At 46.1% G+C, this 17,337-nt stretch overlaps 1 protein-coding gene across 1 annotated transcript in view; it reads right to left on the bottom strand.

Annotated features, from left to right (window-relative positions):
* Positions 1-17,096, bottom strand: part of CNN3 (calponin 3) — a 30,482-nt gene extending 13,386 nt beyond the window's left edge. The window contains exon 1 of the mRNA XM_002810589.6: positions 16,625-17,096. Within this exon, the coding sequence (XP_002810635.2) occupies positions 16,625-16,681 (57 nt within the window). The 5' untranslated portion in view covers positions 16,682-17,096. The remainder of the gene's footprint in view (positions 1-16,624) is intronic.
* Between the last annotated feature and the right edge of the window lie 241 nt (positions 17,097-17,337).

Raw genomic sequence — 17,337 nt, 5'->3', positions numbered from 1 at the left:
AAGTCCCTGTCCTAAAAGCTTACATTCTAGCAGAAAGAGACAAATATTAAATACGGCATGTTAAAGAGTTCACAAAAATATATATAAAATAGGGTGTTTAAAATAGAGAACAATGGGGGCTACCACGGTCCCAAAATAGGAACCAAATAGATTTCCATCTCAAGTATCAAGATTCCTCCTCTCCTTCCTTCTCACTATCACTTGCCATTCTTGGTATCTCACGCAAGGACAATGAACAGGCTTCAACATTTTCATCTACCCTGTCTCTCCACAATTAATCCTATAAACATTTACCGAAGATCACATGCTTTCAAGTCAAACTTCAAAACCCTGTGTTCCCAATTCCAGTGTGACCTTGGCAAGTAACTGAACCCAAGTCACCCCATTTCTTGTGGGTAGACTCCTTCCTTCCAGGGCCACTGTGAGGATGAAGCCTGTTCAACAGGAATGGAACCTACTGCAATATCTGACACACATCAGCATGCACACCCTCCAATTTTATCAGCTCGAGGTACAAAGCATTCTATTAACCAAACCCCACTGCAACTTGTTCAATCCATTGTTTGCAATAGCAAAGAAAACCCCACTGCAGACAGGCTCACCTGGGATGCCAGCCTTCACCACTGTCCACTCCCTTTACCACTCTTCTTGAGGCTGGTTCCTGCCTGTCTTTGCTAAAGCTCATCTGTCTGCTTAGAATGTGTTTGCATCCCAAATTCTTATTCTTTTTCAGATTGTTGCTGACAAAAAGGATAAAGGAACTATCTTACAAAATCAGGCATGTATCTTATGGGGGATAGAAGTGCGAATTCTAGAGAAAAACATCTTACATTTGGGACAGTGATGTCAAGGTAGAATGAATGCTTTTCTTGAGGTCACCACAGAATCTAAGACTCATTCCATGGCATGAACGTGCTAAAGATTTGATGCGGAGGAACTAGACATTTGAAAGCTGTGGAAAATCATGCTCGCCTCAGGTAAACAGGAGTAAAGTCCAGGAGCATTTTAAAGCCAGGTCCTCCTCTCAGAGGTACAACTGTATCTTCAGATCAAGGTATCAGCATATGGCACCAATCAGCACAAATTTTTTCCCTCCAAATGTCTATAATCAGGTAAATACAAAAACATTATGACTCAATATACAAATATTGTGAGACTGACAAGAAATTAAACCTTCAAAAACTACTAGGACGGGTGCAGCGGCTCACACCAGCAATTTGGGAGGCCAACGCTGGAGGATCACTTGAGTCCTCTGAGACTAGCCTGGGCAACATAGTGAGACCCTGTCTCTACAAGAACCACAAAAATTAGCTGGGCATGATGGCACATACCTGTGGTTCCAGCAACCTGGGAGGCAGAGGTGGGAGGATCACTTGAGCCTGGGAGGTCAAGGCTGCAGTGAGCTGAGATCGTGCTACTACACTCCAGCCTGAGTAATAGAGGGAGACCCTGTCACAAAAAAATATAAATAAGCCAGGCAGAGTGGCTCACGCCTGTAATCCCAGCACTTTGGGAGGCCAAGGCAGATGGATCACCTGAGGTCAGGAGTTGGAGATCAACCTGGCTAACAAGGTGAAACCCCATTTCTACTACAAAAAATTAGCTGGGCGTGGTGGCACACATCTGTAGTGCCTGTAATCCCAGCTACTGAGGCAGGAGAATCGCTTGAGCCTGGGAGGTGGAGGTTGCAGTGAGCCAAGATCATGCCATTGCACTCCAGCTTGGGCAACAAGAGTGAAACTCCATCTCAAAAAAAAAAAAAAAAAAATTTATATATATATATAATTAAAGAGGAGCTGGTCCAGTGCCTAAAGCAAAGAGTATAACAAACGGTAGAAAGATGCAGCGCAAACAGAATGTCAATTTTGTCTTCTCAGTCTAGAAAATGACCTTTAGACTGCAAAGCTTAGAACACGTATAGTTTAAAGTGGATTTTTGAAAGTTCAAATCTAAACAAGGAGGGAACAAGTATAGACACTGGATTCCCAGAAGAATCTAGACTCAGAAATAACAAGTAACAAAGAAGTGCATATCAAGCAGCTCACCGTGAGAGAAGCCTTGGCAAACGGTAGTAACAAGAACCTAGAGAGAAGCCTGCTCCCACTCCATCCCCACCCAGGGGGCAAGGATCTATTACTGGCTGAAGAGCCTGGCAGGAGCCCTCCTAGAGTGGACTCTTGGGGAGAGAGTGTGCAAGCACTTAGGGGGGAAGGGCAGCCATCATCAAGGCTGCATGGACACACAAGGCGTGTCCAAGAACACCTGCCCACGTCCCCTCCTTGAGGGGAAGACAGGCTCTTGTTCATCTTAGTACCCCTCATGCCCATGCCTGATACATAGTGGGCACTCAATCCATGATTTTCACCCACTGACAGGATTACCAGCCTAGGGAAATGCCTCAGATTTAAAGATCTATCTTGTTTCGGAAAGGCATCTGCATTTGAATGTCACTACCTTTTATGGGCGTCACATCTCCTTGATCTGCCAATCTGGTAATCTTAGATGGCCCACTAGGGGATATAATTGTGTTACTTTCTGATAAAAGTTCCTTATGTCTAGGGCACTCCTGAAGTCCAGTTTAGTAACCCTAGAAGGAGGGTACAGTCAGAAGGAACACCATGCCCACTGTGCTGATTATGTCATGGCAGAAGAAACTCGTGGTGATGTGTACCTCAATGTTTGGATTTAGATGTGTTCTCTTCTGTTTTGGTCATTAATGACTTGGAAACTACTTGGCATACTTATTAAGGAAACTGGGAATCAGAAGGATCTTTCTTACATTAATACACAGTTTATTCAAAATATATGTAAAATCCTGGCCCAAAGTTTTAGAACTAGTAATGCTTACTCAGTGAGTTGAGTAAGTTAAAAAGCCAACACTATCTTGGTCTGCACAGTTATACAATTCTTTATAAAATACTATTGCTTATTTGTTTAAATCAAAACAGCCCCATGAGGTAACCAAGGAAAGCATTATTTATAAGAAACAGGTGCGCACGGAGTTCAGGTGAGCCATAAAACCTCCCAGAGTGATCATCACCATACTTTATAGACAGGAAAAGTCTATTTGACAAAGCAAGGATTAGAATCCTCCTTCTACACAGAGTTTCCTTGTCTACCTGGCCAAGTGATTCTGCTGGTTAAAACAGAAGGAGCTAAAGCTTTGTAATCAAAGGAAGTCAGTTAACAATCCCAGTGTACTCTGGTAGGTTAAACCATATCTGTGGCAATACTATGATCAATTCTGATTGATGCATTCTGAAAGGGGACACTGATAAGCTGACATCAGTTTCTAGAAGGAGTAAACTAGGTGGTGAAAGGATTTAAAAAACCATATATAGCCTATTATGAGAAACTGGCTAGCCAGGAGTGGCTACATATGACCTGGAAGTTTAGGACAGGCAGGTTAGCTCCCATCTAAATATTCAGATGGAAGTCATATAGAAGAGGGAGTTGATTTATTCTGAGTGACACACAGAGGACAGACCAGGGAAATATATGGAGAAATTCCCGAGAGATGGACTAGAAGCAAACAGACATGGAAAAATACCATGTTTTGAGTGCCAATGAAGCACAAGCAGGAAGAGATGACCTCCAAGAAAGCTTGTTGGAGAACATTCTCTCACTGGGAAGGAGGCCAGCCGAGTCTTGAATTTTAGAGATCTGTAGAGATTTTGCTGAAAGGGGATCTTAGCTGAAGCCCCACAGGTAAAAAGAGATGAAAATAGAGATGTTCCTCAAGTTTTTGTTTTCTTTGTCTCACCACTAGAATATTTAAGAGTCTAACAAACTCATTCCCGCATTTGTAGGTATCAGCTCTTTGCCACTCTCCAGATTGTCAAGCACTGTCTCTTCAGCAGGACCTCTAGATGCCTCCAAAATAACTCTTGAGTCAGGAGCATGGGTAACACTGAAGAGCTGTCATTTATCTTTCCATAACGACAAGGCACATGACATGTTTGCAACTTTTCTGCAGTTTCAGAATGTACACTCACTCCTCATCAACTCTTCAGCAAGCCCGCTCCACAGGACGAGCCTCACAGTCTACTGTGACTCAAGGAAGGCATGAAATCCACCTCAACGTCATTGTCCCAAAAGTTCGCTGTATTGTTCTGAGAAGGAACTGGTCTCAACCAGCCTGCGGAACCCTTATCTCACAGATCACTGACCACACTCATCCTCATGCTCCCATCTGCCAACCCCAAAACTGAGTCAAAACACCACACAGCTCCTTTACTGAGGGTTATTATTGGGACAAGGCATGAAAGCGGGCCAAGGAGAAATGGGATCTCAGCCCTTTGGGTCAGCCTTAGTAAATCTGGAACTCCTCTTGCAGTCTAGATCCAGGTCTAGATCTCAGATTGCAAATGCTTTTTTGCTTACTACAATGGCGTCTGTCCATTGGAGAAAGGTGGCTTTACACAACCAGCTATGAACAGAGAGGAAACCTAATTTTAAACATGGGATAGATGCTGATGGAATCTTACAGATATGTTAACTGTGCAAAACAGCACCATTTTTTCCCCAATGAAAATGAGAAAACATGACATTTCCATTAAAAAGTAGGATAGAATTTCCCATTTTCTCTTTTTTTTTGAGACAGTCTTGCTCTGTCACCCAGGCTGGAGTGCAGTGGCATGATCATAGTTCACTGAAGCCTCAACCTCCAAGGCTCAAGCGATCCTCCCACCTCAGCCTCCCAAGTAGCTAGGACTACAGGCATGTGCCACCACAGCTACCTTTTTAAAAATGTTTTGTAGAGATGGGGTCTCCCTATGTTGCCCAGGCTGGTCCCATTTCCTCCTTTTAAAAATATTCATACTGTGCCTTATGAAATAGCATACAAAGGTATTTTGTACTTTTTGAGACCCTAAGTAAAAAGCCATTAGGTTCATTTTGCTTTTAATGAGGATGTGTGAAAAAAAGATGAAGTCAGAGGCAAGGCTCAAACACCTGCATGCCACCAAGTCCTACACAAATGCCACCCAAAGATAGGCTGGACGCAAACTGAAGTCCAAGCTTCTTAAACACCAAGACAAAGAGGGACATAATCAACTACAAGATTCAGAGTTCCTCTAAAAGAAAGTCAGCCGGAACATGGTTTCCCCTTTCCAGTCCTGAAGTCTGCAAGGATCTTATGATGAAGTCACATGGGACCCTCTACATCGACAGTAAAGGTGAACTCCATATTTTACATAATTTTAATGCAATCTGAGAGCATGGATGAGGGAGAAAATAAGTTCCCCTGAAAGCATTACATCTTCCATCAGAGTGCTACACCCCGACACAAAGGTCTCTTGGAGATAATACAGTAAAGGCTTGCTACAGACAACCAGGCTCTAACAAAATAAACCCAACTTCCCATCCCTTCCAAATCAAGGGCCAATGGAAAGAGGAGAGTGAACCAGTGCCCAAGCTCCAAAGGGGCAGCCCAATCAGCAGTGCACTCACAGGGAGGGCTTAGCCTGGGCCATCTCTTCCTATTCCTGCTCTCTTCCCCATCGGACATCAGTGGCTCCAGCATAATAAGGTCAGGAGCAAAATGACACCCCTATTTCAGATGAAAAGAGGACTTCTCCACATCAGTGCTGCGTTTTCATGGTCCTCTTCCCTTCCCCTTCCCAGCTGGGCCCCTTTATTCCCACTGACCCTCCTGCCCTTCTGCTTTGCCCCCACCCACCATCTGTTTTGGGCTGTTGCCTTTACTTGGTCCATCAATGGGCACAGGCTACCCCCGTCTTCCCCGAAATGGCAAATTTTTAATTGAACCTGCTGCCAGCCTCATACACCGTCCTGTTTGTCATTTATTTCATGCCAAGCCTGCCCATTTCCTCACTTAGTACTCTCTCCTAACCCCTGGAAATTTGCTCTACTGACGATCTCTCTAAAGGTCACCAGTGCAGCCTGGGCAACACGGTAAAACCCTGTCTCTACAAAAAATACAAAAAATTAGCCAGGCATGGTGGTGCATGCCTGTAGTCCCAGCTACTCGGGAGGCTGAGGCAGGAGGATTGCTTGAGCCCAGGAGGTCAAGGCTGCAGTGAGCCAAGATCACGCCATTGCACTCCAGCCTGGGGGGAAACAGGGGAGGGGGGTTGCAGGGAGTGGGGAACAGAGGAAGATCGTGTCTCAAACAAAAAAGGTCATCAGTGACTTCTCAGTAGCCAAATCTAGTGGCCTGTCTCCAGTCATCCTCTAGGCCTCTCTGTAGCACCTAGTATTTTCCAGGAGGGCCCTCTAAGCTCTCCTCCTCCAGCTTCTTGTTAAAGGACTTTATCCTGGGATTTCTTGCTCTGGTCTGCCCTCTCCGGACTCAGTACCCTCTCGTCTTGAAAGATGTCAATTCTCCCTGAGCTCTGGCCTCAGATTAAAATGGTTAGGAGCAAGGGCTCTGGAAACTGAATGGTTGAATTAGAAGCGCATTTCCACCATGCACCAAGTTTCCTCTGCTTCAGTTTTCTTCCCTGCCAACCGGAGATCATTAACAGCACTTACATCAGAAGGTTACTAGGAAGAATCAATGAGTTAATTCACATAAGTTGTAAGAACTCAATGAATGTCAACACTTATCCTTCCATCTATGCTTTGCTGGCCATTCCAATCAAGACACTGGAAAGATTTCTTCCTTTGAATTCAATATATCATTAAAAACCACTTACTTGATGTGATTTGATAGCCATTTTGATAAGATATCATTTTAAAGCTACCTAAAGCTTCCTGGGTTTGTTTTTGAGACGGAATTTCGCTCTTGTTGCACAGGCTGGATTGCAATGGCGCGATCTTGGCTCACCGCAGCCTCTGCCTCCCAGGTTCAAGTGATTCTCCTGCCTCAGTCTCCTGAGGAGCTGGGATTACAGGCCTGCACCAACATGCCTGGCTAATTTTGTGTTTTTAGTAGAGATGGGTTTTCTCCATGTTGGTCAGGCTCGTCTCGAACTCCCGACCTCAGGTGATCCGCCCACCTCAGCCTCCCAAAAGTGTTAGGATTACAGGCATAAGCCACCGTGCCTGGCCAAGCTTCCTGTTTAAAAAACTATTATCAAATAATTTGTGAAAGAGATGCCCTTATCCCATCCCACTGCCAACTCCCACCTGAGTCTGCTGGGGATGAGGGATGGAGTAGGGATTACAGATGTCAGTGACTCATGACTTGGTAATAAAGAAACTAAAGCAAGTTACTTTTTTCTTTTTTTAACATCAAAAGATCCTCCTCCTTTTTCTTACCATTGGTAGGAACTCATTTTTTTGGAGAGCAATTTGAAAATACCTAAATACATTTAAATGTTAGGTCAAAAGTTACACACTTTTCTACACAAATACTTTTAAAGGAAATATCTACCAGTAGGGAAGCAGTGAATAATCAGTGGAAATCCATACAACAGACTATAATTCAGTTTCCAAAATGGCTGAACAATATTCAAAGCAGTACAAGCACCTAGAGTAGGAGTAAGGTATACAGGATACTTTCGCTTATTTACTTTTCTATTTTGGAACTGTTTGCATACAGACAAGTGGTTTTCATAAGCAAGGAAGATGGCACCCTGAGGTAGATGTACTGTCTTCATGCAGAGATGACTTGTCCAAAGGTTGTGGGCTCAGCAGGGATTGGGACCCAGATATGACTCCAAGTCTAAGTCTTTTCCATCATTGGATGCTCCCCTATCCCTACTCCACAACCAAGCTGAGAGACAGGAACTCTCTGTACTATACACAGTCTTAGCACAGGCAACTATGCTATCTGCCTGAAGATGCTTAGACTCTGGCTTAACATAAAGTCCTTTTAACTCATGGAGACATGACAATATATCCAAATGTACCCACCACCAATATCATCGTATCAGACTAATGCACATGAATATATTGCCCAGTTGTAGAAAGGACTAATTGGGCCGGGCACAGTGGCTCATGTCTGTAATCCCAACACTTTGGGAGGCCAAGGCAGACAGATCACCTGAGGTCAGAAGTTCGAGACCAGCCTGGCCAACGTAGTGAAACCCCATCTGTACTAAAAATACAAAAAATTAGCCAGGCATGGTGGCACAGGCCTGTAGTCCCAGCTATTCAGGAGGCTGAGGCAGGAGAATCACTCGAACCCGAGAGGCAGAGGTTACAATGAGCCGAGATCACACCACGGTACTCCAGCCTGGGCGACAAAGTGAGACTGTCTCAAAAAAAAAAAAAAAAAAAAAAAGTCGGCAGGGGGTGGGAGGAATTGATTTAAACAAGCCCATAGGAATCCTTAGTTCCAAAGTGCGTTGCCAGCATGGTTCAAAAGTTCATAATAAGGCCGGGCGCGGTGGCTCACACCTGTAATCCCAACACTTTGGGAAGCTGAGACAAGTGGATCACTTAAGGTCAGGAGTTCAAGACCAGCCTGGCCAACATGGTAAAACCCCATCTCTACTAAAAATACAAAAATTAGCCGGACATGGTGGTGCGTGACTGTAATCCCAGCTTCTCAGGAGGCTGAGGCATGAGAATTGCTTGAACCCAGGAGGTAGAGGTTGCAGTGAGCCGAGATCGTGCCACTGTACTCCAGCCCAGGTGACAGAGCAAGACTGTCTCAAAAAAAAAAAAAAAAAAAAAGTTCATAAGATTTGGCAGAGCTGTTTCAGACTAAAAACACTTTAACTCTCCCGCTGGCCCATATGAAGACTAACCTCCTGCCACATGCATGTTTTTGAAGGTGATGTAAGACCAGCTGCAGGAAAGGGTGCACTAAAGAAGAAAAAGAAGCAGGGGAAAGCTCAGAGAGGAAGAAACCTTGAAATGAAAATCTGGCTGGCAAAGACTGCGTCTGTGTGTGTGTAAGCGGGGAGAGGTGGGGATGGGGTTTTTTAAAAATACAACATCCAATTCTTTGAAGAAAGATAAGGAGAATCCAGAAACAAATGCACGCCAGTATTCAGAGCAGAGAATGGGACCATTCAGGGGAAGGCATCTAGCCATAGGTGGACTCTAAAGAGCAGCCCTAGGGTTCCAGCTTAGCTGCTAAGGGTCAAGGACCACAGCAAGCTCACAAGATGATGCCTAATGTACGTATAATTTCTACACTCAATTAGAAGCATAATATGATTGCTGTTGCTATTTTTGCATTCAAAGTGGAATCACATGTTTGAATTAACCAACAGCAGGACAGAGACTTGCTACACATGGTATTGATTGTTTTCTCTCCTATTTCCTCCCACAAGAAACAAAAGGAGACCGGGAAATGTGCACTAATGAAGCACACACTATCCATTCGTACAGCCTGGGTAACATTAAGGGTGAGAAGCTGCAGATAATGGAGAAAGATCAGTGTCCAAACATTTGGGAGTGGAGGCAGGAAGAAGCAATGAAGCCATAGCCCGCCCAGTGTGGCCACTCCACAGCTAGAGTTCCCTGGAAAATTATCCAGGAGAGGGGAAATAACCATAAATGCTTAGGTTACAACTGACCCAGAAGAGTCCTTCGAAGCACAAAAGGCCTCCTCTTTTCTCTGCATTCATGCCTCCAATTCCCTGGCCTTCCCACTGCAGACACAGCACCTAACAGTCATGCCCACACCCTGAAGTTTCCTGGTCCCTCCCTACCTTGTGGGGGAAAACTAAGAATTAGTCTTCTCCACTCAAGGACTTGCTTCACACAGGTCTAGGTAGAAACTTCATAAGAACACATAAACTCAAAACCTCCAGATTCAAGCAAACCAAATTCAAACACTTGAAGGAAAATATGTTAACCAGCCAGCTGTGGAGAAATACAAGCCCTATCTGAAACCAAGAAAGGAAAGATACATCTTATTTAAAAGGAATCAACCTGTTAGAAAAAGCAGAATACAACCATGCCCAGTAAGCAAGACCTCTAGCTGTACAGAGAAGTCCTCAGCCCCAAGGGCAATGTGGACAGAATGGTGGAGATCTACAGACCTGGTGCTTTCACTGTGGAAATGCCTCACAGGCTGCCTGGTGGTGGAGTCCTGGATAAGGACTCTGGGGCAGATCACATTCCTGACACAGAAATGAAACACAGTAGTACTGCTTGATGTCATGGTCCCCTATCCACCAGAAATCTCAGGCAGATACAAACAGATTCGTGAATGAATATTAAAGTTCTAGACATAATATCAACATCCAGAAGAGAAAAGCAGCTCAGAACACAAGACTGAGCCTAATTAGCAGAGAACCAGTCAGCAAAATGAAACCATGGCTGAAATTTATATAATGTGGGCTTTTGATTCCAGGCATTATTCTACACACTTTACATGGATTATCTATCTGATTTCTCCCAACAACCCTATAAAGATGAGTGTTATGATATCCTCATTTTACATACAAGACAGGCAGGTTAAGTCACTTGCCAAAGTTCACAGTAAGATGCAGAACCAGGTATCCAACCCAGTTCCCACAGTCCATGTTCTTAACCACTAAGCTCTACTATCCCTCTGACAAGAACCTTGTATGACAGGTATGGGGAAGTCTTCAAGTTCAAAAGGGTTCACATGGCCATAGGTTTTTGTAAAACTTAAAAGATATTTATATATTTTTCATAATGAGGACCCCCAAATTGTATAAACTTCGTCCCCACAAACAACCTGGATCTACCTATGAGTTCCAAGAATCCTTAACAAAAATCTGAGGGTACAAGTACACATGAATAACAGTTAAGAGCCCATTTGGGCTATAAAATAAGTTCAGAGTTAAGGAGAGCCAGCACACATGGTATATGCTACAGGAGGGTAATGCCTAGATTTAAATGGAACTTGCCAACAAATTCTAAGGACAAGCTTTCTCCAACCACCACCTAGTTTCACTGAGAAAGAAAATGCAGGGCTGGGCACAGTTGCTCACACCTGTAATCCCAGCTCTTTGGGAGGCCAAGGCAGGTGTATCACTTGAGGTCAGGAGTTTGAGACCAGCCTGGCCAACATGGTGAAACCCCAACTCTACTAAGAACACAAAAATTAGTCAGATGTGGTGGCAGGTGCCTGTAATTCCAGCTACTCGGGAGGCCAAGCCAGGAGAATTGCTTGAACCTGGGAGGTGGAGGTTGCAGTGAGCCGAGAGCGCACAACCTCACTCCAGCCTGGGCAACAGAGGGAGACTCCATCTCAAAAAAATAAAAAAGAGAGAGAAGAAAATGCATTTCCTCACTCTCCTGAATACAATGGTAATGATGGGTGAAAAACCAAAACCATCCAATTGTGCTTACTTTTTTATGCCGCAGAGCAGATTCATTATGGCTTTAAGGATACACTGTTAAAGAGGGAAAGGAGGCAGGAAACACTAACCCTCATGTCCCAACCCGGAAGAGAAACAGGCATAGGGAAAAAAAAAAAAAAGCCTATACCTCTGTTGATGGTAGTATTAGCAATGTCATCATTGTCAAGATTGTCTCTGAAATCTAAAAGAGTGGCTAGAGACAGAACAATTTCCACAAATGTTTGACTGTAAAAAATCAATGAGCTTGATAATAATCCTCATTAAAACTCCAGAGTAAATAAGGCTGAGAATTTTAAAGAGGAAGCATGGTACCTCTTGTCACTTCAGCAAAGTGTATCTTATTTATCTGTTTTGGTCAAGACAGGAAAACAAAAACTAAAGCAGACCAACAGCAACGGCTGGTTCCTACCAGGAGCAAAGTCCCTGGCCTGGCTGAATGGCCCCTTCTCCAGCAGTATTCAGGAAAATGCAGGCACTGGACAAATCCTTGCAGAGGACACCTCTACCATTCCTAACTTGGAAGTCTAAGAAAGAGCCCAGTCAAAATATCTATCTTAAGAAATAATCCCAAAATCAGCAGCAAAGATGAAAATTTTCAATATAATATTAACTATTTAACTACTTAAGAAAAACAAGGCTAGGAATGGTGGCTCACACCTGTAATCCCAGTGCTTTAACAGGCCAAGGCAGTAGGATCACTTGAGGCCAGAAGTTCAAGACCAACCTGGGCAACATAGCGAGATCAAAAAATAAAATATTTTTTAGAATATTTTCTTTTTAACCACACCCTTCAAAATCACCACACTTGCACTATAGAATTATCTTATTTAGACTACAGAGTTAATTTCTAACTTCTTATGTCTAGAGATAGCAAAATCTATTCCCGATGAATAAATTAAATCAACAAATATTCAAATATTTATTGAGCATATGCTATGTGCTAAACTATATTGTAAAATATCAATCTTGAGACACACCGTGAATAAGAGAGCTTTATCTCTGGTGGGAAGAGACAGATAATAAGCCAACAAAAAAAGATTTTAATTAAAAACCAATTTCTGAACTTTCAAGTTTAAAAAGAAAAAAGCTAAGCCCACCAACACATTTTTACCAAGATTCTGGTGCTCTACCAGCAAGACAAGGCAAACCACCTTCGGGTATAATTTATAGCTGGGTCATCCTGAGTTACTCTGATCAGAAGTACCCTCAGAGCAGCTGTGCGTCTAAAGCGCACCCGGCCAACAGGCTGGGAGGACTTCACAGACACTGGTCCTATCTAATTATTACTATATGATTGTTTAACTTCAACAACCAAAGATTTTGGTAATAAGCCTTTCAAGATGGTTTTTAGTTGTTGAGAAATACCATTTTGTAACCAAGAAGATCCTGTGGGAAGCTGCTTTGCTCAAATCAGACATTCCAAGGGGGCAGAAGACTGGAAGAATGTGCATTCCAATTCCATGCTTCTTAATATTCCAGTTAGCCTCTTCCCAAAAAAACATACTGAGGTAAGATTATTTCAGCTCCCCATTCGTCAATTTATTTTTTCCACTTTCCCTGAGACCTGTAAGAAAGGTTCCTGCGGCATTTGCTCCAAGCCTGATGAAGACACGCTTCACTGCGTCCTCTTTTCCCGTCCAACTTTACAGGAAACTACCCCAACTCCAACATTTTGCCAGGAAATGCTGTGCTTCCCTTGAGTACCTGTTATATTTTTTCATGGTTTATGAGGCACAGAGTTGTTTCACTTTTCATTTTGGTTCCCAAGATGCATTCAAGGGCCTGGTTCAACCTGTAGAATACCTGTAGGGCCCATTATTTTATGAGTGTTTCCATCCTCCACCAAACCATCCCTACCAGTGCCCGCATTTTCCCTGGCCCTTTTACTCTCTGATGGTTTTTGTAAACTGCAAGTTATTGATCATTTGGTGTCACTTTTTTCTTTGTTATTAAAGAAACTTTGTTCGTATTCCAGACTGAAAGACTGGAATTCTTAGGCTTTTTTTTTAGGCTGTTTTCACACATCTTCTTGCCTATTAAAAAAAGTAACCTTGTGTGTTCTGCCATGTATTATCATCTTACCAATCAAATGTCTTAAAGATTTTTCCCTGAAATTTTACTGATTAAAGTATTTAAAATCAGAGACTTCCTCAATTCATTGATGAACTGCTTTTACAGCTAGCATATTATATAACAAGACCAAAAGGTATTAATACAAACCAAATACTTAAAGAGGCAGGGACATACAAATCTTAGAAATATAATACCAAAAACTAATTTTCTGTTACTAAGAGCTAATAGCTACAATACAGTCACTGAGTACTGGGTATAAGCCAGACCCAGACACATCTCCACAACATGGTGTTTGGGGGTGGCAACTATTGTTTTCCCCCATTCTACAGAACAGAAACTAGGAGAGAGATGTCAAGTAGCTTGCCCAGCATCACAGAAGGCAGGAATTGGCAGAACGGGGACTAGAACTCACATATGCTAGACTCCCAGGTCCACTCCACACTGTCTCCCCAGGATGTTTCTACACTTCTTTGTTAAATGAGATTTGGGGGTAGATGGGGAGAATCTAGCATGCAAGCAATGTATCAATTATGCAATAAAGAAAAAGCAGGAAGGAATTAAAAGGTGTCAAACCACACAATGTCACTTTTGCACATACCCACCTTTCACCTGGGAGTCCTGAGGCCTCAGTCAAAATGCAGCATCTCATACAAAGGCCTAGCAAACATGGCTATTTGATTCCCAGGCCCAGAACAGATCAGAAACAGTATCACATAAATAATCACAATGTCAAGAAGTGACATGTGGGTAGCAAAAATGGGGGGAAGCGCTGGGCGCCATGGCTCAAGCCTGTCCCAGCATTTTGGAAGGCCAAGGCAGGGGGAATTATCTGAGGTCAGGTCAGGAGTTGGAGACCAGCCTGGCCAACACGGCAAAACCCTGTCTCTACTAAATAATACAAACATCAGCCGGGCGTGTGGCAGGCGCCTGTAATCCCAGCTACTCGGGGGGGGGGGGGGGGGGGGGGGGGGGGGGTGCTGAGGCAGGAGAATCGCTTGAACCCGGGAGGCAAAGGTTGCAGTGAGCTGAGATCCCGCCACTGCACTCCAGCCTGGGCGATAGAGCAAGACTGTCTCAAAAAAAAAAAAAAAAAAAAAAGAAAAAAAAATGGGGGGAAGGCGACAGACAGCAGAGTCTTGTGTAGAACATCCCTAAGTACTTCACTCAACTAAGACATCGCTTTTAGAGTTAAAATTCTTAGAACAGTCCAACTTCTGTGACCTTGGGCAAATCTTTCCGAGCTTCAGTGTACTGATCTGTAAACGATGTTGGATAATCCCAGCAATCCTCCTCACCTTACAGGACTGCTCTGCTGTCAAGATCAAAAGACTTCCTATGAAAGAATACTGTCTGAAAGGACTACAAAAATGAAACGGGTTATTAAAAAATGGGTTTGGTGCTTAAAGGGATAAATCCACAGCCTTCATAACTAACTTTCCAAAGGTTCTAAAAACTGAGGTTTTACTGTTTTTAAACATTTACAATAATTACAGCGACCTAGCCTGTGTATGCATTTCCTTGGATCTGCTCAGTATTAAGCAGGAAAAGGGCAAAAGCTGCTACATTAGTCAGCAAAAAATAAATTAGCATGGATATTATTAACATCCAAGTAAAGTAAGTCACTTGAAGGGCTGCCAACGTTATCAGTACCTCATTTACAATGCAAAAGGTAGTAGAGACTCAACTGCTGCCAGCCAAGAATCACTGGGGGGAATTACAATGAATGTGCACAACCAGGCCAAAGTATCACATCACGTCCAACATTTTGGACATGCCCATTCCTCTGAAAAGTTTCCTAAAGTTCGGTTTGTAAATCCTGGAAGGAAGGAAACAGTAACTTGTTACAAACTTTTCAGTTGGTGAGGTTTGCACTCAATCACACACAAACCACTCACCTTTCTGCTCTCTAAAAAAATTGTTAGCAAACTGTTGTCTAACACGGGCAACAAGTTTGAAAAGGTAAAGGACCTAAATATTTCAACTTCAGATACGCAGACTAAAATCAACTCCTTGCTTCAAAGACAGTATGATGTGCAGACTAACAGCGGGAGACAAGAGCCACAACTCTCCCTTGGGGTTTGACAACGGTGCGCTTCATTACCTCTTTACATAATTCGCTTCACACCGCCTACCCCCCGCAGCCCCGGGATGTTCCAGCTCTGACAATGCCAGTGCCTTCCACCAGCGGTCGGACGGTGCGGTGGCAATCCTGACATGCCTGGGCTCCCGGGACGTTAATGGGAATTAAACCACAGCAGCCCTCCTTTGTGGCGCTTTGGCCAGAACAGCAGAAAGGAGACAATGAGCGTTCTGTGCGCAGTTCCGCGCCGATTGGCTGGTCTCTCCCCCCAGAAACCCCTGATGTCATGGGCTTGGAATGCAGGGAGGGAGGAAGGAAGGAGAGGATTTGGGGAGGGGGACGCCTCTCATCTCTTTCCCAGGCCAAAAAGCCTAAAGATAAACCTAACGCATTCTTGGGCTCAGTGGCAAAGCTGAGCGTCACCAAATCCCAACCACTCCAAACTATAAGCCGCCTCAGCAAACAAGCCTCAAACAAAAGCAACCCACAAAAATACTCCTTTATGTCGTGAAAGTCTAATGTACTTCAAACTTCTCAATGTTTCATAAAAAGTCTCAAGCCTAAGCAGATATCACTCGCACAGTGGCGCGCTCAGGCTTTGTCTCCATTTCCCGCAAAAGCAACAGCAGAAGCAGCGGCGGCAGCAGCAGAAGCAGCAGCAGCAATCTGCCTCCAAATGCCTCCCAGGCACCGAGATCGGAGACTGTGATGGGTCCCGGACCGGCTTCCGTTCCTCGGGGCCCGTGGGGTCGGCGGGACACTAGGCGGTCTCTCTACCCGTGGGGAGGCGCGGGGTCCGCCAGCACCCGGGGCCCGGGCAGATGGTGGGGGCTACGGCAGCGGCTCGCCGGGTCCCTGGCCGCGCGGACGGGCTCCGCCTAAGGGCGAGTGGCCACGCAGAAGCGCCCCCTTCCCGGAGGGCGCGTCCTGCAGTCACCAAACGGCCCCTGAGACCCCCGCAGCCGGAAAGGCCGGCGCCGCGGGACTCCAGGCGCCCGGGAACCCACCGCCAGCCACTAGTCCTGTCCCACGGCGCGGGAACAAAGCCAGGCTGGTGCCCGGGAGCCGGCCCCGCAAGCCCGGGGACGGGACGCGACCAGGACAGGCAGAGAAGCTCGCGCCGCCTCGACGTCCCCTCTCCAGGAAAACGGTGAGCCACAGTGCGAGGGGCGAACGAAGCACGGCCCAGCGCCAGGCCAGCCCAAGGGTGCCCCCGGGCGCGCCTTGCACCCCTCGTCCCGGGGGCCCCCGCGCCCGCCCGAGCCAGGGGTACCTTGTTCTTGACCTCGGCCGAGAGCCCGTAGGAAGGGCCCTTGTTGAAGTGGGTCATGGTGGTTCAGGCGGCGGGAAGAGGCTGCGCTGGGGTCCGGGGTCTCTCGCACTTCGCTTCCCCGCTCCTGGCCCCGAGGAGTGGCCGCCGCGGGGGATGCTCGAACTCCCTCCTCTGGGAGGCGCAGGAGACGGTCGCGGCCGTGGAGCGCGGGCGGTGCCTGGGCGACTGCGTCCAACTGGCTGCTACACAGCCTCGAGGTCCGCTCCGAAGCGCCTGGCTGCCTCGCTCGCCGCCCGCACCTCGGTTCCCCACAGGCCGCCCCCGCCTCCGCCTCCGCCTGGGCCTTCGGGGATTGGCCGCTGGGCCCGACCAATGGAGGGCCGCCTCCTCCCGCCTCTGCGCCGAGGGGCGGCGCGGCCAATTGAAGGGCCGCGAGGGCCGCTTTCCCTCCCGCTCCCTCCCGCTCCCTCCCCGCGCGGTCCCCGGCCCCCGCCCCAGCCCTCACGCCACCGGGGCCGGCGGCTAGGCGGCCCCGCCCCCGGGCTAGGCAGGGCGCCTGGGGGCTTCCCAGCCACAGGCCGTTCACGTCAACCACCAGGCATCCTCCGCGGCGGGCTGGGCCGGGCCGGCGGAGGGGAGCGGAAGCCCACCGGTGCTGGCCCGCCGCTGACCCGCCGCCTCCGTCTGCCTCTTCCCGGGCTCTAGGCCCAACG

This window comes from Pongo abelii, chromosome 1 (assembly GCF_028885655.2).
Source record: "Pongo abelii isolate AG06213 chromosome 1, NHGRI_mPonAbe1-v2.0_pri, whole genome shotgun sequence".
Classification (NCBI taxonomy): Eukaryota; Metazoa; Chordata; class Mammalia; order Primates; family Hominidae; genus Pongo; species Pongo abelii.
Note: the sequence above shows the minus strand (reverse complement) of the source record. Positions and strands in the feature narration are given on the sequence as shown.